The following is a 24815-nucleotide window of genomic DNA, read 5'->3' as shown; positions in this document are numbered from 1 at the left end:
GTGTGGTGTGTGACTTCCTGATCCCACTGAGGCGGCACAGCTTGGACGTAATCACTGACTTGAATATTTGGGCCTTGCTCTGAGAGTATCTATTTGGGGCAACCGTAGGCCTGGGCCACATGCTCCCAAAACAGTTTAGCTGTGGTTGGGGCCATCATATCCTAGGTGGGGACTATCCTTGCAAACTTGGTAAAGTGGTCAACAAAAACTAGGGCTTAACGGGACCCAGAGGGTGAGCTGGAGATTGTTAAAAAAGTCCATGGTTCTTTTGTGCGGGGACTTATGTACAGAACAAGTCATGCACTCTCTGCAGACCTTGTGGACTCATTCTTACAGCCAGGGCCAGAAGAGGTATCTCCTTACCAAAGACTTCTTTATCTGCCCTGAAGTATCCACTCATGTTGTGTAGTACTCTGCAGAATTGGAGAATGTTTTGACTGGGGGGAGCACAATTTGTAGGATGTCCCACTGCTCAGTAGGAATGCGCACCTAGCGATACAGCACATTGTCCCACATCTCGAGTCAATCCCATTTCCTCAGGATTGCTTGAGCTGTGTTAGACACTCTCTGGCATTCAAGAGAAGAAGTGCTGCACCTGCATAAGGTCTGAATTCCTCTCTTGAATCAGCGCCCTTTCCTCTCGGCTGAAGATTTCTCCACCTGGGGAGCCGCTCCCAGTTCTTTTAGCAAACATGAGGTGTTCGTGTGGGTAGAATGTGGGTTACATCGATGTCTTCTTGGCAGGAGCCCACATCTTCTCCTGGGAGTTCCACCAGATATCGGGACAGAGTATCGGCGTGCCCATTGAGTTTTCAAGGTCTGTAGTGGATCTTGTACTTGAATTGCGCCATATGAGTGACCCACCTTTGCTCCAACACCCCTTTGTTATTACAAAGGATGACAAAGATGTATCTAGCAGCCTGCCGTTAACCGTGTACATGAGGTAGGTGAGATAGCCTCTTGCAGCATGGGAGATGTCTGCACTCCTTCAGCAGCAATCTGTCTCCCATAGCACTGGGAGCAGATCTGCCCTGCCGGGGCCCTCATCTTTTACCCAGATATAGAAGAGAGTTAAGTGAAGTGCATGCATGAAGTCCACTAGGTACATGGCAGGATATCATACCGTTACTGGGAGTGAAGTAGCAGTGATATGCTGGACAGATGGAGAAGACAAGGACTCTGGGTGTCCCTCCTAATTGCACAAGTAACCGTAGAGGTGTAAAGTATATCAAAGGAGTTTAATGGGGTTCATCTGTCTGTTCAAAGTAAGGGTAACCCTGTGCAAGACAGTAAAACTAACCAAAGGGCCTAGCGTATCCTAGAAGTACCCACCCCGGGGTAGGCCTCTCATTTGACCCTTGCTTAGCATCCAACAAGGAAGAAAACATGGGGGACACCATCCAAAGACCCCTGCCACCTGCAACCCCACAGAGTTTGGCATGTGGCCCAAGAACATCTCGAGGGACACCAAGGATGCCATGCAAGCACAGCAGCCGACACAGACAAGCTAGGGAAATTCACATATGTAGGGATGTGGGAGATGCTGCACAAGCACAGCAGCCACAGAGGCCAATACAGACAAGCTTGGCAAATTCACATCTGTAGAGAAGCCGGGGATGCCATGCAAGCATAGCCATTGTGGCAGCCTTCACAAGCCAGGCAAATGCATATCTGGAGGGATGCCGGGGCTGCAATGTTCGCAATAGCACCAGCTACGAGGAATATATGGGTGTCAGGTGAGTAAATTCTGCATAGCAGGATCTAGGGGGTGCTGGGGTGAGCTGTGCCCCTCCCCAGATCTCAGATGTGCCCTGCACCCACAGCCCCCCCCCCCCCCCCCACCTCCCCACACAGCACATACATAGGCTTCTTTCACACCGATGATTAGGGCCAGTGCGAATTGTAGCTGAATTTCTCCCCGGACGTTTCATTACTTAGATAGGTACATTATTTATATCAGTGATTGGTTAACTTGTGATCTGCCTGACCTTTTCTACTCATTAGCTATCCTTACTTTTATTGTATTTTATGTGTGGCCCAAGACAATTCCTCTTCTTCCATCGTGGCTCAGGAAGGTCAAAAGGTTGCACAGGTTGACATTGTACAAAAAGTGTGAATCCTACTGTCAGTTTTCCAGACAGTATTGGAAGACAGGTGAGACATCAAGCATCTTTTAGACCCCTGATGCCTCTTTAAAGAGATCATTGTTAGATAGGAAAATTGGATGGGACCTGGAGAGACATTCAGTCTCACCTGTCACCACCTGTCCACACCTCTATTTCATCAGTAAAAAAGCAAAAGAGTCCAGAAGCCTCACCAATAACACTAGAGAAATAGATCGTTATTAAACAAGTAAGATACAAAAAGGTTTTTCCATTAGACTGAATATGGAACTGTAAAAAATCATTCAAGAAATCCAATGGCAACAGTAGGCAAAATACTCTGGCCCAGGACGCAAAAGCATCACGGGCATGAGTCCACCGACACCACTAGAGAATCTGATCGTCATTCAACAGGTGAAATAACAAAATGTTTTCCTTAGTATTGAATTAGAAAACTGGATACTCAATCAAGAGATCAAACGCGTTTCGTGGGATATGACCCACTTCTTCAGGGAATTTAGGAAAAACCAAACAGTGCCTACAGTGGAATCAAAAGATACAAAACCAATTAACAATGAAAATACAGATGAAACTTAATAATAAACTCAATGAAAATGTAAAGCAAAAATAGATAAATACAGTAAAGGCAGAAATTACCAACCGATAATGGTGCTCTGTTCAATAGTAACACCTGATGTAGATGAAGATCAATATTGGTAGAAAATATAAGGAGAAATCTTTATTTAGTGGACTCCGGGAGAAAATCACCAGTCCATGAGTACCTCTGGTCCTATTAGGGAACCATCAATCCAGGAGTACCTCTGGCAGATAGATAGCAGAAAGCCAAACCAATGTTCTAAGAGTCCATGAGATAATTAATGATTAAAAACTAAAAAACTTTTTAAAATAGAAGAAAAAAAAAGAAAAACAAAAATATATAGGCCTCTTACTTCTCTGAAAGCCAAATACACCCCTCCTCCCCAAAGTTAGTCAAAAAAATGCATACATTACAGAGAAGGGCCAAAAAAATAAATGTATAATATATTTAACCAAAATACAAAAAAGACCCGTTGTTTGGCTAAAGTAAATAAACAAATAGATAAAGTATTATATAAATCCAAGAAAACATACCATTCCAATTGTGTAAGGATGTGGTAACCAACCATAACATTTTTTAATGATGAAACCCAAGCTTGGTTGCACCTAGATGGTAAAAAGGCAGAAGTCTCATTGGTGGACAAAAAAGGGGCAAGGTTTGCCCAAACAAGAGCCCCAGTGTAGTCCTTGGTGCCTGAAAACTCAATAAACCTTAAATAGTGGTGGATTGGCGCCAAAACTTCAAACAGGAAATATTGTGAGCACATGGAATGACGCATGGTGATGATGTCATGACTTCGGCGTCATTACGTCATAAGTCAGTGATATCGGACATCAAAAAACCTCCAAATTAAACAATAGAGCCAGACCCAAAAATGGCCCTGTAATCCCAAAAAAGGCCACAGGAGGGAGCCAAAACCTCAACTAAGGCTAAAGCAGGATATAGACCACAAAACCACCATTTAAAAAAAATATAGCATAAAGACTGGCCAAAAATGGCCAATACTTTGGCCAGTAAAACAAAATATTAGGAAATTGGTAGTAATTGGATCTAACATGCAGAATGGATGACTATTGGACATCTGGAGGGAAAAACATCATCTGCTGATATTACATAAATCTTCCACAAAACAATATATAAAATAACTAAATTTAAACAAAAAGCTATCATTTCTTATCCTTTTATTTAAAAAAGAATCACCTAACTTCAACAATAATAATAATTTAAAAAAATAAATACATTGTTTTAATATTATAATAAAATAATAATAAATGTCTTGTGCGATGGCTGAAAGGAGTTCAAACAGGCAAAAAAGGCTTAAAACTGGGAGAATAATTAAGGTTGGATAGCTGCACTTATGTACAGTGGGGCAAAAAAGTATTTAGTCAGCCACCAATTGTGCAAGTTCTCCCACTTAAAAAGATGAGAGAGGCTTGTAATTGGCATCATAGGTAGACCTCAACTATGAGAGACAAAATGAGAAAAAAAATCCAGACAATCACATTGGCTGATTTGGAATGAATTTATTTGCAAATTATGGTGAAAAATAAGTATTTGGTCACCTACAAACAAGCAAGATTTCTGGCTCTCACAGACCTGTACCTTCTTCTTTAAGAGGCTCCTCTGTCCTGCACTCATTACCTGTATCAATGGCACCTGTTTGAACTTGTTATCAGTATAAAAGACACCTGTCCACAACCTCAAACAGTCACACTCCAAACTCCACTATGGTGAAGACTAGAGATGAGCGAATCGAAGTAGGCGAAGTGGAATTCGTTTCGAATATTAGGAAAATTTCGATTCGCGTCGAATCCGAAAATAAGCAGACTTCGGATGCGCGAATCGAAATTTTTCCTAAAATGGCGGCGACATGTGTGGCGACGGAGCGGGGATGTCTGGGAAGGCGCGCTGACCCATAATGCATTCATTCATGACATGTGATCGCATTAGCCAATCAGCAGCCAGCCAGCCAGCACAGTGTAATGGTCGAGCTATAAATGGCGGCCATTTTAGAATTCTCCATTTGCCTCCAGTCATTCAACAGAGGCAGACCTGGCTGTATTCAGGGAGAGAGTTAGGGACAGAGAAACGTTACTTAGGGACACAGAAACGTTAGTTAGGGCCACAGAATCGTTACTTAGGGCCACAGAAACGTTACTTAGGGCCACAGAAACGTTAGTTAGGGCCACAGAAACGTTACTTAGGGACACAGAATTGTTACTCAGGGACAGACAGAATTGTTACTGAGGGATACAGAATTGTTACTGAGGGCCACAGAATCGTTACTTAGGGCCACAGAAACGTTACTTAGGGCCACAGAATTGTTACTTAGGGACAGACACAGAATTGTTACTGAGGGACACAGATTTGTTACTGAGGGCCACAGAATCGTTACTTAGGGCCACAGAAACGTTACTTAGGGCCACAGAAACGTTACTTAGGGCCACAGAATTGTTACTTAGGGACAGACACAGAATTGTTATTGAGGGACACAGAATTGTTACTGAGGGCCACAGAACCGTTACTTAGGGCCACAGAAAGATTACTTAGGGCCACAGAAATGTTACTTAGGGACAGACACAGAATTGTTACTGAGGGACACAGATTTGTTACTGAGGGCCACAGAACCGTTACTTAGGGCCACAGAACCGTTACTTAGGGCCACAGAAACGATACTTAGGGCCACAGAATTGTTACTTAGGGACAGACACAGAATTGTTACTGAGGGACACAGATTTGTTACTGAGGGCCACAGAACCGTTACTTAGGGCCACAGAACCGTTACTTAGGGCCACAGAAACGATACTTAGGGCCACAGAATTGTTACTTAGGGCCACAGAATTGTTACTTAGGGACAGACACAGAATTGTTACTGAGGGACACAGATTTGTTACTGAGGGCCACAGAAACGTTACTTAGGGCCACAGAAACATTACTTAGGGCCACAGAATCGTTACTTAGGGCCACAGAAACGTTACTTAGGGCCACAGAAACGTTACTTAGGGCCACAGAAACGTTACTTAGGGCCACAGAATTGTTACTTAGGGACAGACACAGAATTGTTACTGAGGGACACAGAATTGATACTGAGGGCCACAGAACCGTTACTTAGGGCCACAGAAACGTTACTTAGGGCCACAGAAACGTTACTTAGGGCTACAGAAACGTTACTTAGGGACACAGAATTGTTACTCAGGGACAGACACAGAATTGTTACTGAGGGATACAGAATTGTTACTGAGGGATACAGAATTGTTACTTAGGGACACAGAAACGTTACTTAGGGACACAGAAACGTTACTTAGGGCTACAGAAACGTTACTTAGGGCCACAGAAACGTTACTTAGGGACACAGAAACGTTACTTAGGGACACAGAAACGTTACTTAGGGACACAGAATTGTTACTGAGGGACAGACACAGAATTGTTACTGAGGGCCACAGAATTGTTACTGAGGGCCACAGAACTGTTACTGAGGGCCACAGAACTGTTACTTAGGGCCACAGAAACGTTACTTAGGGACACAGAAACGTTACTTAGGGACACAGAAACGTTACTTAGGGACACAGAATTGTTACTCAGGGACAGACACAGAATTGTTACTGAGGGACACAGAATTGTTACTGAGGGCCACAGAACTGTTACTGAGGGCCACAGAACTGTTACTTAGGGCCACAGAAACGTTACTTAGGGACACAGAAACGTTACTCAGGGACACAGAAATGTTACTTAGGGACACAGAATTGTTACTCAGGGACAGACACAGAATTGTTACTGAGGGACACAGAATTGTTACTGAGGGCCACAGAACTGTTACTGAGGGCCACAGAACTGTTACTTAGGGCCACAGAAACGTTACTTAGGGCCACAGAAACGTTACTTAGGGCTACAGAAACGATTCTTAGGGCCACAGAATCGTTACTTAGGGACACAGAATTGTTACTCAGGGACAGACACAGAATTGTTACTGAGGGACACAGATTTGTTACTGAGGGCCACAGAACCGTTACTTAGGGCCACAGAAACGTTACTTAGGGACACAGAATTGTTACTCAGGGACAGACACAGAATTGTTACTCAGGGACAGACACAGAATTGTTACTCAGGGACACAGAATTGTTACTGAGGGACACAGAATTGTTACTCAGGGACACAGAATTGTTACTCAGGGACACAGAATTGTTACTGAGGGACACAGAATTGTTACTCAGGGACAGACACAGAATTGTTACTCAGGGACAGACACAGAATTGTTACTCAGGGACACAGAATTGTTACTGAGGGACACAGAATTGTTACTGAGGGACACAGGATTGTTACTCAGGGACAGACACAGAATTGTTACTCAGGGACAGACACAGAATTGTTACTCAGGGACAGACACAGAATTGTTACTGAGGGGCACAGAACTGTTACTTAGGGACAGACACAGAATTGTTACTCAGGGACAGACAAAGAATTGTTACTGAGGGACACAGAACTGTTACTTAGGGCCACAGAAACGTTACTCAGGGACACAGAATTGTTACTCAGGGACAGACACAGAATTGTTACTGAGGGACACAGAATTGTTACTGAGGGACACAGAATTGTTACTGAGGGACACAGAATTGTTACTCAGGGACAGACACAGAATTGTTACTCAGGGACAGACACAGAATTGTTACTGAGGGCCACAGAACTGTTACTTAGGGCCACAGAAACGTTACTCAGGGACACAGAATTGTTACTCAGGGACAGACACAGAATTGTTACTCAGGGACACAGAATCGTTTAATTAAAGAGTATGTCAGACAACATGCAGAGGAGTGGCAGAGGAGGCAATGTTTTAGGAGCAAGCAGACGTGGCAGCAGAGGAAGGGGTCGAGGCAGCACTATTCGCAGCCAGAGGCCAGTGCTCCCGGTGTCATCCAGCGGTCGTGTCTCCACCGACAACCCTGCCGTCATCGATTGGTTGGCTCGGTCGTCTTCCTCTTCCCAGGTCACCTCTGACACCTACAGCCAACGGTCGGTGGGTACGTCAGACACAACCGTTAGTTGGCATGGCCCGGGAGCAAGCCCACTGAAATCACGTGTCCTCTACCTGCCCCTGTCCTTTGGTGTTCCCTCACCAAGCGAAGTATCGCATGCTGTGGGCTCAGCCCCACTGTACAGTGAGGAAGAGCTAACAGGGGGCGGTCAGGAATGGGGGGAGACATCCGCCTCTTCAGCAGCCAGGCGAAGAAGTAGTGGCGAGGAGAGTGGCTCGGTAGCCGGTCTAGAGACAGGTCTGTCTCCTGACCCACACGCAGCCGAGGGGGCTAGTAGTGAGGCGGAGACCCTAATTGATGATGATGAGGCTGATCGCACTTGGCAGCCTCGTCGTCATCAGGCTATTGCTTCCGCATCATCAGGAGAAGAGGGTGGCAGCTTGGCAGCGAGCAAATCAGTCGGTGGGTTGCCCAGGAGGCAGCAGGGTCGCAGCAGTGTCAGTGGAGGCAAACGGCCACGGAGTACAGCACCAGCTCCACTGCAGCCTACCACCATGGCCAGTAGTGGTGCCGGTGTGCACGGAGGAAGCAGCAGTCAGCCAGTGAGGAGTATCGGGGGCAAAGTTTCCTACTCGGCGGTGTGGCAATTTTTTGTCAAGCCGCCCGAGGAAGTAAACGTAGCCGTATGTCGACTATGTGGCCAGAAAGTCAAGCGTGGCCAGGGGGCCCATGTTGGGACTACAGCGTTGCGGCAGCATATGCAGCGTCGCCATTTGGTGGCCTGGGAAAACCGTGATAAAGATACGGCGGTTCTGCCTGCCCCAGCCCCCGCTCCATCACCCGCTCCGTTACTTGCTCCGTCACCCGACGTCAATCGCCCTCTATCAGCCAGTCAAGGCTCCAACACCTCTGCTGAGGGGAGTTGTTGCTCGTTGGCATCTTCCGCTCGTTCAGATGCTCCTTCTCCTGCTACTCCTCTTCACGGATTCCGTCAGCAGTCTTTCTTGGAATCCGTTTCCAAGAGACAACAGTTTGCGAGCACGCACCCGACGGTGCAAAAGCTGAACGTCCTCCTGTCCAAGTTGCTGGTGCTGCAGTCCCTCCCTTTCCAAGTGGTGGACTCAGCACCTTTCCGAGAAATGATGGCTTGTGCCGCGCCGCGGTGGAGAGTGCCAAGCCGTCATTTCTTCGCCAAAAAGGCAGTGCCAGCCCTGCATTCACATGTAGAAGAGATGGTGGGCCAGTCTTTGAGCATGTCGGTCTCTGCCAAAGTGCACGGCAGCGCCGACGTGTGGAGCTGTAACTACGGTCAGGGACAGTACATGTCATTTATGGCCCACTGGGTGAACGTGGTGCCGTCACATCCGCACCAGCAACTTGGACAGGTCACGCCGCTTTTGCCTCCACATTTGCACGTCCTTGGTCCACAAAAGATGTCCGCCTCTACCACCTCTTCTTCCGCCGTGTCCTCAGCCGCCACCCCCGTGCCAAGTCCCATTACCCGACCGTCATATCACATGTGCAGGGCGCAACGGTGTCACGCTGTGCTGCACCTGGTATGCCTTGGCGAACGTAGTCACACAGGGGAGGAACTTCTGAGTGTAATGAACAGAGAAATCGACAGATGGCTGTCTCCGCGCAAACTGAAAATCGGAACCATGTTGACCGACAACGGAAAGAACATGGTGTCTGCTCTGCGTCAAGGAAGGTTGTGCCATGCGCCATGCATGGCTCACGTGTTCAATCTGGTTGTCAAGCGGTTCCTAAAATCCACCATCCCACTGCAAGACATCCTTAAAATGTCACGTAAACTTTGCATGCATTTCAGCCATTCCTACACCGCAAAGCACACCCTCCTTGAGCTGCAGCGGCAGAACGGAATTCCACAGCATCGGCTGATCTGCGACGTTGCAACAAGGTGGAATTCAACCCTACACATGTTAGACCGCCTTTACGAACAGCGAAAGGCCATCACCGATTTCCGGATGTTACAAGCGGATAAAGGTACTCCCCTGTGTAACTTCGATGTCAGCCATTGGCAGCTCATGCGTGACACCTGCCGCTTGCTCAGGCCCTTTGAGGAGGCCACGCTATTCGTGAGTCGGCAGGACTATGGGATGAACGACGTCAGTCCTCTGTTGCACGTCCTGGAACAAATGCTGTTAACAATGGCTGGTCAGGGTGCGGTAGACGTGGCGCACAGATCTCAACGCCACATGACCCCTGTGGGGGCAGGACAGGAAGAAGAGGAGGAGGTAGAGGAGGACATTTGTGCTCAGGAATTATTGAGTGAAATGGGTGGCTTTTCCACTCAGCGGACAGGAGTGGAGGAGCAGGAGCATCTGGTAGAGGAGGAGGAGGAGGAGACAGAGGACCCAGACGCACCGTGGCAGTATGCTGTGGAGATGGAGGCAGGGAGTCCCTCGCATTGCTTGGCACAAATGGCCCATAGCATGCTCGGTTGCTTGCGTAGCGACAGCCGAATAATAACCATCAGACAGAGGGATGACTTTTGGCTGTCCACCTTGTTGGACCCTCGCTACCATTCAAAAATGGTGGCCTTTTTCACACCTGCTGAGAGGGAGGCCAAAATAACGTACTATAAAAACCACCTATGTAGTCAGTTGGTCTCTGCCTTTGTGCGCCAACGTCCATCCTCAGACACTGTGGGCCCTGTGCGCTCGCGTTCCGCTGCCATGGCAGCAGGGGAGGGGTGGGGTGGTAGGAGCAGTGGTAGCTCCACCAGCAGCGGCTGCCTCAGTCTGCAGTCGATGATGAGTAGCTTTCTTCACCAGCGCAGTGAGGAAACTACTAACCAGCCGCAGCAGCAGCAGCATCAGGTGGACCTGGAGCAGGACCTCAAACAACAGGCTTGGGCCTACTTGGACAGCACCCTGCCAACCGAGGTAGACAATCCCCTTGACTACTGGGCAACGAAACTTGACCTTTTGGCCCCAACTAGCTGAATTTGCCCTTGAAAGGCTGTCATGCCCGGCCAGTAGCGTGGCATCGGAGCGCGTGTTTAGTGCGGCAGGAGGTATTGTAACTCCGCGGAGGACACGACTGTCCACCCAAAGTGTGGAGAGACTCACGTTTGTGAAAATGAATCAGGCGTGGATTAGTCTGGATTTCAAACCACCAGTTCCTGACACAACTGACTAAATCCGCCATGAATCATGCCCCTGCCATGTGCCACTTTCACGTCTCCTCACACTGCTGGTGTGTTCCATTTTTTGTCATAGGATGCTGGCAGATTACGGGCCTCCCATAGCTGCTGCCAGGCCCCTAATCTGCCATGGGCCCCTATACCGCCTCCTCATGCTGCTGCCAAGTCCAGAGTCTCTCATGGGTCCCTGTACGGCCTCCCATTGCTGCTGTCTCCATCGCCACACTCTGCCATGTGCCACTTTCAGGTCTCCTCACACACTGCTGGTGTGTTCAATTTTTTGTCATAGGGTGCTGGCAGATTACGGGCCTCCCATAGCTGCTGCCAGGCCCCTAATCTGCCATGGGCCCCTATACCGCCTCCTCATGCTGCTGCCAAGTCCAGAGTCTCTCATGGGTCCCTGTACGGCCTCCCATTGCTGCTGTCTCCATCGCCACACTCTGCCATGTGCCACTTTCAGGTCTCCTCACACTGCTGGTGTGTTCAATTTTTTGTCATAGGGTGCTGGCAGATTACGGGCCTCCCATAGCTGCTGCCAGGCCCCTAATCTGCCATGGGCCCCTGTACCGCTTCCTCATGCTGCTGCCAGGTCCACAGTGTCTCATGCCATGTGCCACTTTCAGGTCTCCTCACATTGCTGGTGTGTTCAATTTTTTGTCATAGGGTGCTGGCAGATTACGGGCCTCCCATAGCTGCTGCCAGGCCCCTAATCTGCCATGGGCCCCTATACCGCCTCCTCATGCTGCTGCCAGGTCCACAGTCTCTCATGGGTCCCTGTACGGCCTCCCATTGCTGCTGTCTCCATTGCCACACTCTGCCATGTGCCACTTTCAGGTCTCCTCACACACTGCTGGTGTGTTCCATTTTTTGTCATAGGGTGCTGGCAGATTACGGGCCTCCCATTGCTGCTGCCAGGCCCGTAATCTGCCATGGGCCCCCGTACCGACTCCTCATGCTGCTGCCAGGCCCGTAATCTGTCATGGGCCCCTGTTGTTGCTTGTTGGCATATTCCGCTCGTTCAGATGCTCCTTCTCCTGCTACTCCTCTTCACGGATTCCGTCAGCAGTCTTTCTTGGAATACGTTTCCAAGAGACAACAGTTTGCGAGCACGCACCCGACGGTGTAGAAGCTGAACGTCCTCCTGTCCAAGTTGCTGCTGCCAGGCTCGTAATCTGTCATGCGCCCCTGTACCGCCTCCTCATGCTGCTGCCAGGTCCAGAGTGTGTCATGGGCCCCCGTACCGACTCCTCATGCTGCTGCCAGGCCCGTAATCTGTCATGGGCCCCTGTACCGCCTCCTCATGCTGCTGCCAGGTCCAGAGTGTGTCATGGGTCCCTGTACGGCCTCCCATTGCTGCTGTCTCCATCGCCACACTCTGCCATGTGCCACTTTCAGGTCTCCTCACACTGCTGGTGGTTTCCATTTTTGTCATAGGGTGCTGTATGGCCTCCCATTGCTGCTGCCTCCACCACCACACTGTGGCTCCACACTCTGGTTTTGGCCCCGTGACTGCCCAAATGAGTGAAGTGTGCGGTGATTCTAAGATCGACGGCACTCATCTGCATGTCATACTGACTGTCAGTATTATTTCTCTTCCCCAGCAGACTCCAAGGGCATTTAAATTAAAGGTACAGTGTTCTGCACTAATATAAAGGCTCTCTGAAGCCTAGAAACACCCTTTTATAAGTTAAATTCGCAGCGAATATATTCGACTCGAATCAAAATTTTTCCACGAATTCGCCGAATCAGTCGAATCGAATTTTTGAATACTTCGCTCATCTCTAGTGAAGACCAAAGAGCTGTCGAAGGACACCAGAAACAAAATTGTAGACCTGCACCAGGCTGGGAAGACTGAATCTGCAATAGGCAAGCAGCTTGGTGTGAACAAATCAACTGTGGGAGCAATAATTAGAAAATGGAAGACATACAAGACCACTGATAATGTCCCTCGATCTGGGGCTCCACGCAAGATCTCACCCCGTGGGGTCAAAATGATCACAAGAACGGTGAGCAAAAAAAGTATTAGCCGGGACCTCAAGATCTTCAATAACTTGTAAAAGATGGATTGTATGTTTGGTATAAGATGGTAGACTTGTAACATGGGGTCTAAGGTGAATGTCAACAAGAGTACTGACATTTTCTATGAGTCCTCCCCAGCCTGAAATAATATGTCTGCCTGGAGGTTTTTGAATGTTTTTATGAATCTTAGGCAAGTCATAAAACGTGGGAAGGCTTGGCCATTTGGCATTGAGAAATTCCCAGGTGTTTTGGGGGATGACAGAAATATCTAAAGCGCTGTTGATAATCCAAAAATAGGATGTATTTGCTTTCCCTATTTACCAAAGAAGAACTTTCTTATGCCATTTGGAATTTTGTAGAATATGATAGCACATGGATCTATATTGGTCACAAGACATTACTACATTACTCCTTTTATTGTAAGGCTTGATGACTAATTCTTTTCTGCTTTTCAATTTATTTAATGCTAATTGATGAGTCTTTTTAAAGTTTGAACTGACGGGCGTGGTGGAGGAGAGGTCGGCAATTTCCCTTGTAGTTTGTTGTACAAAGGCAAAAATATTACATGTAATATTAAATATTACAAATATTAAAAATGACTGCAAGAGCACAGCGCAGAATGCTGCATGAGGTAAAGAAGAATCCCAGAGTGTCAGCTAAAGACCTACAGAAATCTCTGGCACATGCTAACATTTTTGTTGACACATCTACAATAAGGAAACCATTAAACAAGAATGGAGTACATGGGAGGACACCACGGAGGAAGCCTTTGCTGTCCAAAAAGAATATTGCAGCACGTTTGAAGTTTGCAAAAGAGCACCTGGATGTTCCACAGCACTACTGGCAAAATATACTGTGGACAGATGAAACCAAGATTGAGTTGTTTGGGAAGAACACACAACACTATGTGTGGAGAAAAAAAGGCACATCACACCAACATCAAAACCTCATCCCCACTGTAAAACATGGCGGAGGGAGCATCATGGTTTGGGGCTGCTTTGCTGCCTCAGGGCCTGGACGGATTGTTGTCATTGATGGGAAAATGAATTCCAGAGTTTATCAAGACATTTTGCAGGAAAACGTACAACCATCTGTCCGCCAACTGAAGCTCCGCAGAGGATGGGTGATGCAACAGGACAATGACCCAAAGCATACAAGTAATTCAACAAAACAATGGCTGCAACAGCACAGAATACGCCTTCTGGAGTGGCCCAGTCAGAGTCCTGACCTCAACCTCATTGAAATGCTGTGGCGAGCAATCCTGTAGCGGTTTTGGAAGAATTCCGGTTTCGACTAGCTAAACTCTACTCTGATCCCACCCGGGCTGATCCTCAGTCTATTTCTGAATTCTTATCTCGTCTGCCCCTGCCAACCTTAACGTCGGCTCATAGGGACTTGATGGACCGTAATATTCAAGTATCTGAGGTTTTGCAATGCATAGCGGACCTGAAAACGGGTAAGCGCCCAGGACATGATGGATACACGGCACTATATTATAAGAAGTTAGCTGATGTTATTGCTCCTCACCTCGCCGCTATGTTTAATGCAGTGAAGGGAGGTTCAAATTTTTCCCCGGATGCTTTAACTGCTAATGTGGTTATGATCCCTAAATCGGACCGAGATCACTCTTCCTGGGCAAATTATAGGCCTATCTCTCTCATCAATATTGACATGAAGATATTTACTAAGATCTTGGCTACTCGCTTTGATCCAGGAAACACCAAATTTCCGATTGACTATTTATAGTTTTTAATTTCAGTTTGGGATTGACTATTTAATGGAGAGTTTATATTATAATATATTTTCATTTTATGTTGTTAAATGTCAAACGGTCCCAGAATATTATTGTCTCAGTCAGTCCTGTTATACTCACTGTATTTCCTCTATCTGGCTTGTTGTCAGAACTGCCATCAGATCACTGAAATGAGGACCCTCCAGATTGTTCTCAGACAGGTTCAGTGTTCTCAGTGTCTGGTTCTTTCTTATTCCAATTGCCAGATGGGAGCAGGAACTGTCAGTAAGGTGATTGTAGGGCAATCTGTAGAAGAAGAGAAGAATGTTACCAGAAGAAAATTAATTTCTCCCCCAGGAAAGAATGGAGTAGACACTCCAATATTGTCATCTGTATGTAGAGATGGTGATGTCCCCATACACAGGATGACCACAAAATACCACCAGCATGACTCATAATGTACTATAATCTTTTTGTTTATGCATACTTGCAAACTGTCCTGAATTTGCCAGGACAGTCCTGTCTTTTATTTAGGTGTCTTGTGACTGCTTTGTCTCAGTTTAAGTCCTGAGATCCCAGGGAGTGAGTGTCTGGGGATATCAGACTGGACCTACAGGAAGGTTGAGAGAAGGGGTGAGAGTGTGCAAGGAAGCTGGCTGAGTCTGCGTGAGGGAGTAGGCACTGATACTGTGTATTGCTGCATCATGCTTCAATTTATGCCTCTGTGGATTCAGAGGCCACTAAATCACTTATTCACCCCCTTCCTGCTGACATATGTCTCCCCAGATGTTACCCTACTCCACTCTCCACCCCTCAAGGCCCCTGTACACTGGGGCATTCAACTACAGTGCATCCTCTGGTGCTTTAATGCACCTGGGAGGGGCAGAGTCATCCTGCTGTCAGTCATCTGCACTTCTCTCCTACACGTGCCACTTGCTTTCATACCCTCATTGAATTGCCCACCATCATTCCCTCTGTATTCCTCTCCTACACATGCTTGTGACAGTAAACACAGAGTGAAAGTTAGGCAAAAGCGATCTATTGTGGAAAGGTCCAACACAACTCAACTAGGCCCGGTGGGTTGGCACGCCCATCCAGAGCAACTTACGAGCTTTAACAGCTGTCTGTAGACTTAGTAGATGCTGACAGTATTTGCAACCAGGAGCGTAATGTGGACTGACCGGTCCACACCCAAAAATGCAAGGCCTCCTGAAAGAAGCTAGATGTAACCCCTGCACTGTCCCTCTCAGACTGGGAACCTGTCTCTACACTAGCCACTTGCATAAACTCAGAATCCAGAGTCTGAAATAGACTCTGCCTGACCCAAGATGGCTGCTGAGGTCACATGGGTCTCCAGAATCCAATCTGACAGCTGTCCCCTGTGACCACAGAAAGTCATAGAGGAACCAAGTTCCTCACAACTTTTTTCTCCTTCTGCATTGCCAGCTGCAGTGGGGAGCACAGACTGCATCTGCCTACACTCACTCTCTCCCCTTTGACAGATGCTGTCTACATCAGAACACAGTTAAGAACAACACATAACTGCAAAAAACATAATTATGACAACAACAGTAGCACTTCAAACAACATAATCAGAATACTTCGCAGGGAATTGCATGTGGTTGGCTGGCATTGGGCAGCGACCCTCGTTGTCCTCTATGGGGGTCTTCAGAACTGTCACTTCCTATTCGGGGCTCCGTAGTCTCAGGTGGTTGGGGGTCAGCAGGACCAGCTACACCTCCTTCACCCGAGCTGGAGGCAGCATCCTCGGAAGAGTTCAGAGAAGCAGCCTCCAGGAACAGTACCGCAGGACTGTTTTGTAGATGTCTTGGTGGCTCTCTCCTCCTCAGGATCAGCTGGGGCTAGAGGCCCAGATTCAATGGGAGGCAGATACCACTCGGAGGGGACTTCCTGGATTGGTGGTACATCCTCAGGTTTGCTGTCCCTTTTTGTCTGTGGCAGGTTTAGCAGAACGGCAAGGGAGAATGTCGCCAGCACAGAGGATCACCAATATGGGTCCAAAGGTTTTAATGAACGATCACATAGTTACAGCAAGGCAACTTTTCGGAGGCTCGCAGGGCCCCTTCATCAGGCATGTGACGAGGTTTAGCAGAACAGTCCCCGCTCAGGACCGCAGAGTCTCAGCAGATTGTGGTGGAGCTGTGTTTTGATTCAGGGCCTTCTGAGACCAAGTCGTAAACAGAGGTCAGTGGGAATGGTTGTAACTACCCTATAAGGGGTCCGTTCCCAGTTGGACTCCAGCTCATTGCCATTTTCACATTTCAGATTCTTTACCAGCACTTGGTCTCCCAGTCGCAGTAGCAGTTCATCTTCGATAGTATCCTCTTTCAAGTCCTGATGCCTGTGTAGTATTATTTGCTTAACTTTTCTCAACTGGTTCCCATGCTCCTGTACCCACTAGCTGGGCATGTGGGAAGTGGATCATTCTGAGGAGTCCAACACCACTGCCACAGCGAACTTTGTGAAATGACCCACAAAGACTAGGGCATAGCAAAACCCAGAATGGGAGCTGTAAACTGAAACAAAGTCCATCGTCACCCGCTTGCAGTGTTCTGAGGTGGCGATAGTCATTGGGGTGGTCTTTTCTGGGGGCGACCTTGTGCATGGAGCAGACTGCACACTTTCGTCAAGCCCATTGCACCCACTCCATCGATCAAGGTCAAAAGAAATATCTCCTCAAGGGGAGGGGCCTGATCATGGCTCTGTGAGGCTGCATGTAGCAGAAGATCCAGACACCCACCAATGGATTGAATGGGTGCTGCCTAGACCTTGTGCTGTACGGACTCTAATTTGCCGAGACCCTTACCTGAAGTTCTGCCCTGTGTAGCGGCGAGTATCCACAGGTCCTTCCTGGATCATGAGCCCTCACGGCGGCCGGAGACCCAGGCCAGATGGGTGAGGCACCGGGGTGTTGGAGCTGAGCCATTGGCAGGCTGGAGGGAGCCGGAAGGGGACGGTGAAAGCAAAAGACTCTAGCCGTCTGGGAGCAGGAGGCGGCGGTATACGAGGAGAGGGGGACGCTGGTACCTACCCATGTGATTGTACCCAGAAGCCTGGGAGAGTGGTGAGGCTCTGCGGATGAAAAGGTGGCACCAGAGGAGATTCCCCCCCTCACCAAGGCACCATTCTTGGGAGATCCTGAGACCCTGAGATATCTGTCATCTAAAGGCCCCCCCACAGGTACAACTGAAAAGCTGGATCTGAGACCCTAGTGGGGATAAAATAGCGCACAGAGACGAAATGGTTCTGTACTTTAGGCACGGTTGGAGATGATGAGTTGCCATGGGTTGCAGCAGGACACTTAAAGTTTCTGTTATTGCTCATGTTCCAGGTGTAAATTATTGAATATCTGAGCAGTGGGGGGGGGGGCAGGAAGAGTATATTTATTGGGTGCTTTCAGGGTGGGATGGAACTGTTAAATTTCTCCTGCCTCCAAAGTAATACAGTAGGGTCACAAAAGATCAACAGAAGAACAGCAAAAAGGAACCGATGCTGTGGTATATTCATGCTTAAGGTATATTTATGTCTCAGTCATGCTAAGTACTTTGAATCGCATCCTTATGATTTGTAATGAGAGATAAGAAAATTTCTTACCTACATATGAGTCATTGTGTTTGGCTGCTGTTATAGGCCGGAAGCTTTATTTTTTTGCTGATGCAAGCCTTTTTTGGGTTATAGGCAGAGAGAAGCCTTTATCAATTTGCTTATATATGTATTCATATTTATTTTTTCTAATTTTGTAAAAAAAGAATGTTGATTTTATTGAATCTCACAACCAAGATTTCCGTGTCCTTCAGGATGTTCTTGTCCAAAACGATAGGCACTGCTGAATGTACTGCACTGCGGGTCATCATAACCCCGACCCGCTCCACCACATGGTCATATATCTGTATCTGCACCCAGGCAACTCCTTCCACTATGATGTGTAGATTATTGGCTGCCTTCAGGGACAGCCAGGAGGCATCAAACTGGTCTCGTGTCCCGAACTGCTGAACATAGTACGGTGACTCCTGACCCAGTGGCAAATAAACATGGGACCATTTGGCCATTTACTAGGATGTTAACAACTGGACTTGGCAGAACCATAGCCTCTGGCCTTTTGGGACTTTGTATTTTCATTCCTGGGGGTCGTCCCAATGCCCCAGGAGCCTCTGGCCTCCTCGTGCTCATTTTCAGATCAGCTACAGTTCCTGGTTAGATACCAAGAGTGCCTCCACCACCAGCATTTGCAGTTTTCACCCAGGTCCCTCTGCAGCAGGTTCCCGCCCTTTGGTAGGTGAGCCAGCTCCTGCTTGAAAGTGGACATTTCTTGCCTCATGGATGCCATGTTCTGAGTTAGTTCTCTGTCTGGCGGTCTGAAATGCAGATGGGGAGGGGCGGTGCCAAGGCTTCCTGCCTTAAGTGTAATGGTTCATGTGGCCACGGTGGCTTCAGCATCCTCCTCCTCTCATGCAACCACATCCACTACAGTGTCATTGCAAGTGAGGGAGGGTTGCACATTTAATTGTTCTAACAGTGCTCTCCTAACTGAGCCCTCCTAAGAGGACCTGCCTCCATCCCCACCACAAACTGATCTCTCAGTTACTCTTCTGAGATGCTTATTTCAGCATAGCCATGCACATACTTCTTCTCCAGGCATTTCACAGATTTTGGAAGGCTACCGTAAAGTGGGCTTTCATCCTCCTGCTGTCTGGGGATGAAGAACCTACATCTCAGTTCCAGGACTGGAAGAAAGCAAAAAAGGGTGCACACTCCTCGTGCATACCATGATAAAAAATAATTTATTGAAAATTGACAAAAGTATATACTCACAAACCAAGAGTCATGTAAACAAACAAGGAACCAATGTAACAATCCCAGCAAATGGTGGTCTTGCGGCAGGGTAAACTAACACGTTTTGGGAGACAAACTTCTTTCCTCAGAGCAAAAACAACTAGACATGTTTGAAGCCTATATATGGGAGCAGGATAAAATGTGAGGCCATTTGAGAAGATCATGTGAAAAGCCAAAGAGACTCCTCCCCCTCCAAGTGACCACCTAACTGATAGGTCAAACAAATGGGAAGGAAGGAATAATGTGACCATGGCGCCGGTCATCTATGACCATGACGACTGCCATACAAAGTGGAGAGAAAAAAAAGGAACATACATACATACATACAAGGGGGTACAAAGTTCATATTGTGCATATTTTGATGCACTGTCACATGCGAATATACATCTAGAAATTGATAATAAAATATTAATAAAATAATTAATGAATAAAATATATATCAATGAGATGTGTATATGAAATATACGGTATTTAAAAAAAATACATTTAAAATGTTAAACACATAAGCATATATATTCCAAAAAATGCACCGTTGAAGGAATGCACAAATAGATAAATATGGGCATAAATCTATATCCAGTATTTACCAGAAGGTTGGAAAATGTAACTCATGAGTGAACCTCAAAACTGGTAGAAAAATTATATAGCAGAAAGACTGTAACACCAGATTGTTGACCGGAGAAAAACCGGAGCAAGGGGCATATATACATAAACACAGATATGCTGGTGTATACAGGGCTGATGTGAAACTGTGTTTCCACCTTGGGTCCATGACGGCGTGTAGATTTATATCCCACATGATATAGCTCTATGGACTGAACGATGTGCAAAAGAGCTTGGGCCCTGTTCTCGAGGCTAAATGAGGGCCTATATAGAAATGCCCTGTAAAACCACTCAGAGAAATGATAACAACTTATAGGAGAGACTGGGAGTCTAAAGAGTTATTAAGACCTTTGCAGACCAAGGTACCCAGCTGGTGAATCCAAAAAGATTCCCTTTTACATAATTTGCAAAACATCCTACACGTGTCGGTGTCACCCTGTATGGCCTCAATGCCAATCTCGCTAAAGTGGCATGTAACTAGCTAAAGTGGCAAGACACCGTATGTCTATCGAAACTATGTAGTATGTTCCGTTCTGTGTTCACTGAATCTGGTTCTAAGGTAACCTGTAACACGGCCCACATATAAGAACCCACAGGGGCACACCAGCCAATATATGACAAAAAGAGTGCCACAGTTGATGAACTGTTTAATAAGGTGGGTCTTCCCATCTACTCCTTGGAATTCCTTTTTTCTGTGGCACATATATTCACATGCCCCACAATTGGGCACCCCACATCTATAACTACCTTTCTGGTCAACCAGAGTACGCCACTTGGTTGTTGACTGTTTGTTGGATGTTTAACTCTGCTAGGAGCTATGATACTTCTTAGATCACTGCAACATCGGAAGATCACTTCTGGGTGTGGGGAAATGTGCACAGAAAGATGGGGATCTTGAGCTAAGATGCCCCAATACTTGTTGAGAATGCTCTTGAAGACTTTCTGGTTAAACCTAGTACAAAATGCTATGCCATGGGAGTTGGTGGAAACTGTGTGTGTCCTGGTCTTAGGTGTAATGGAGGGGTCAGTCTCAATATGCTTGAAACTGAAATATTCAGTTCTATATTTATTGTACACTTTGTTTAAGCTTGTGGCTGTGTACCCCTTCTCTAGAAACTTGTTTTTCAAAGTTAGGCTTTGGGCATCATAGTCTTCCACTAGAATATGAGTACTCCTTAACCTGCAAAATTGTCCCAGAGGGACATTTTTTTTATCCATCTGTGGGGATGATGGCTCATGGCGTGCAGGAAGGAGTTGCCTGCTGTAGGCTTGAAATGAGTTTTGAACATTATGAGAATATGGTCCAACTCTAAATTCCAGGTCCAAATAGACTATACTATTGTCTTCAACAAAGTGTGTGAATTCGATGCCAAATTGGTTTGATTGACAGTATTCTATAAACTCTTTCAATGTACTCAGAGGGCCATTCCAAATGATGAGGATGTCATCAATATAGCGAGCATACAGCACTAGGTTTGCACCAAATAGGTTGTGATTCCATATATGATGTTGCTCCCAAAAGCCCATAAAAAGATTGGCGTAACCCCCTCTCAACTGCTAACCTCTTATGGCTACTGCCGTCAGATCGCTGTCCGCTTCATAATCCTGTAACATCTCATTATATCTCACTCTGGGACAAGCTAAAATCCCACTACTCCCTTAAGTCGCCACATAATCCCCTGCTTTCTTATCTTCGAAACCTGGCCTTCCCCTCCAGCCTGGTCCTCCCCATGATCCTTCAGACCTTGGCTAACCTACTCCATACCCACAGCTTGTTCAATGTCTTCCTTTTAACGATCTTGTAATAAGGATCCCCATAGACAGGGCCTTATCTCTGATATCTACACCCTCCTGTCTGATCCTGAGTCCCCACTTCTCCCTTCCTATGTCACTAGATGGGAGACGGATCTGGGCCATCATTTGGACCCTGCAGAATGGGACCGCATTTGGTCTGCTACTAAGTCCTCTTCACAAAATGTAGTAGCCATAGAGACTAACTATACAGCCTTGACCCGAGGGCATTTGGTTTTGACGAGGATTGCTAAATACACCCCCAACTATCCTTCTGAATGTTTTTGGGGTTGTGCGATGGTAAGAACTTACTTTCATGTCTGGTGGACCTGCCCAGTAGCCCAAACCTTTTGAGTTGAAGTCTTCCATATGTTATTCCTGCTCTTTGTAAAATCAATTCCACCAGACCCGACTATAGCCCTCCTAAATTTATGCCCTCCCAGGGTCTCCAAGTCTCAATTTAAACTCCTCTTGCAAGTTACCACTGCAGCTAAGCAGATTATGGCCAAATCGTAGAAGTCTCCATCCCTGTGTATCCTAGTAGTTAGGAACAAAAGTTACGCAGGCTATGATTCACGTCAAAGTAGACGCCACCATCCTAGACACTTTTCCTAGATTTCTGTTGATATGGACCCCATGGGTGGAACGGTTCCTCCCACCAAACTGACGACTCATTGCTCCTTCCTTGACATTTCCTAATCTCATATTGTAGCTAGCTTATATGTCAAGCTATTCACTGATATGGCCTCGATATTCTTTATTCTCGTCTGGAAGTCACACTCCCTTTCCTTCCCTCCCCTACTTCTTTTGCCGTTCTTCCTACTTTCCCCCCCTCTTTTCTGCTCCTCCCTGTCTCACCCCCCTTGTTTCATATGGAACCTTCACATGGAGCACAGCTCCCTCTCTGAAGTATATTCTGTTCCTACCTGCCTTTATACTATTATATCCCTTCATGTTTATTTTATGGTTCCATGTAATGTGCTTTTTTATGTTATTCCCCCGTTTCTGCAGGACAACGTTTTTACCTATTCTCTTCTGTGCACTTGAATTGTCCTAAGTTTGTTTCTTTTTGCTTCTGATATTCAATAAAATGTTTGAACAAGAAAAATATTGGCGTAGCTGGGGGCGAACCTAGCCCCCATGGCTGTGCCTTTTGGTTTACCTGTAGAAATGTCCTGTGAAGGGTAAACTCTATGCACTTCAACAAAAATAAAATTTGGGAAGGGTGTAGGGAGTTAACTTTCAATAATGTACAATGATGCTACGTCCAAAGAGATCCACCTATTGCTTTCCTTCCACTGGTAGCTTGACAGAATTTCTAATATGTGGCATGAGTCCTTGACATAGGAGAGTAGTTGTACTACCAAATCCTGTAAAAAATAGTCTATATAGTTTCCAAGATTGCTGGTAAGAATGTCTATCCCTGAAATAATTGGTCTACTGGGAGGGTTGGTGGCTGTCAAGTACCTACTGACGATAGCTCTATGGATCCACAGACCGGGATTTCCCAGGGCATGGAGTCTAAGCCCCAGTCTGCTTGTTCACCAGAGCCCCTGATGGTGGGGATGGACTTGGAGCAGGCTGAGACCAGGTCGCGGTCCCTGGGTACACCCAGCTGTAGTAGAGGGAACCACCAGTGGCACGTAGCTGGATAAGAGCCCAATGTAAAGAGGCAGAGCAGGCCTCGGCAGTAATCGATGTATCCGTGCAGGATGGATGGACGGAACACACAGTGAAGCAGTAGCGGAGTCAGACAGGTCGGGACGGTAACAGGGGAGGCAGAACGGAACAGAGTAGCAGGCATAGGATAAACGGGTCACAGGCCAAGTTCAACAGCAGGAGGTCGGACAATCAGGAACAAGCAGAAGAATGGTCAAGACGAGCCAGGGGTCAGGGCAGGAGACGGTCAGCAGTAATCAGGATCAGGCTGGGTTCGGCAACAACAAGATACTCTCACAGGAACAGGATAAGCAGGGAACAAGACCATACGGCAATTTGAGCATTGCAAGAGCCGGTCTAAATAGTGCGCCTTGTGCTGTCATTGGTGCCAGGTGCGCAACCGCGTGCGCGGCCGTAACTGTTGCCGCGGGCGCCTATGTCCTATCACCTGCACGCTTGTCCGCATCGGGATTCTGCGCATGCGCAGACCCGTGCGCCGCGGAGAAACTTGAGATCCGTGACATTGGCATTCTTGTGAATCTTTGGGGTGTGATAGAAATGTGCAAAAGGTCTGAACAGGAAAGACCATTCTTGCTTGGTCCAGATTACTATGAAGGATTGGAAGACCTACACCCTTTTGGACCCAGGACTGCATACACAGTTTTAGAAGAAAACAGCACATTTTCATAGCCAATAAGTGTGATAATTTCAGGAAACTAGTGCAGCTAAGGCTAATTCTTCTACAGTTAATGCTAATTCTAGTGCAGCTACTGCTGATTCCCTTGCAGCTAATGCTCGTGCACCAGCACACAGACAAGTCCAGGCTAATCCAGCATGCACTGACGCATAGGCGTATTTCTCTGCGCCATTGCTCATCGCCACCCATGTCTTCCCGCTTTGGCGCCAAGCTGCCTATTTACAGGACATTCTGCTGTGTACTAAATGCTGGATGTTCTTAAGCCTTCTGTGGTCCTTGTTCCTGTTTGTGCTAACTGATCTTCCATTGCTAACCCAGCTTGTTCCTAACCTTGCTCTGTGGATTCTGGATTCAGACCTCGGCTTGCCCATGACTTTTCTCTGCCTGATCTGGTGCAGACCTCGGCTTGCTACTGGACTTCACATTGCTTTCTAATCTGGTACCAACCCCAGCCTGCCTCCTGACCACACCACTGTTTCATGGTGTATGACCCTGGCTCACCTTGATTACATCCCTGACTGTGGCAGTCACCTGCTATCAAGCTATCGGCACCTGTTTCTTTGAGCCTTGTACCTCTATCACCACATTCAGGGGTGCTTGGACCAGAGTCACAAGGGAAGCCCT

At 47.1% G+C, this 24815-nt stretch overlaps 1 protein-coding gene across 3 annotated transcripts in view; it reads right to left on the bottom strand.

Annotated features, from left to right (window-relative positions):
* LOC149452257 (NACHT, LRR and PYD domains-containing protein 3-like) overlaps window positions 1–24815 on the bottom strand; it is a 123797-nt gene that overhangs the window by 53767 nt on the left and 45215 nt on the right. For all 3 annotated transcript variants that reach the window (XM_089689579.1, XM_089689581.1, XM_089689580.1), the window contains exon 8: window positions 14729–14893. In XM_089689579.1, the coding sequence (XP_089545705.1) occupies window positions 14729–14893 (165 nt within the window). The remainder of the gene's footprint in view (window positions 1–14728; window positions 14894–24815) is intronic.

The sequence above is a fragment of the Staurois parvus genome, unplaced genomic scaffold (genome assembly GCF_062004578.1).
Source record: "Staurois parvus isolate SC_StPar_1 unplaced genomic scaffold, SC_StPar_1.0 ptg000486l, whole genome shotgun sequence".
NCBI lineage: Eukaryota > Metazoa > Chordata > Amphibia > Anura > Ranidae > Staurois > Staurois parvus.
The sequence above is the reverse complement of the archived record's forward strand: the minus strand, read 5'-3'. Positions and strand labels throughout refer to the sequence as shown.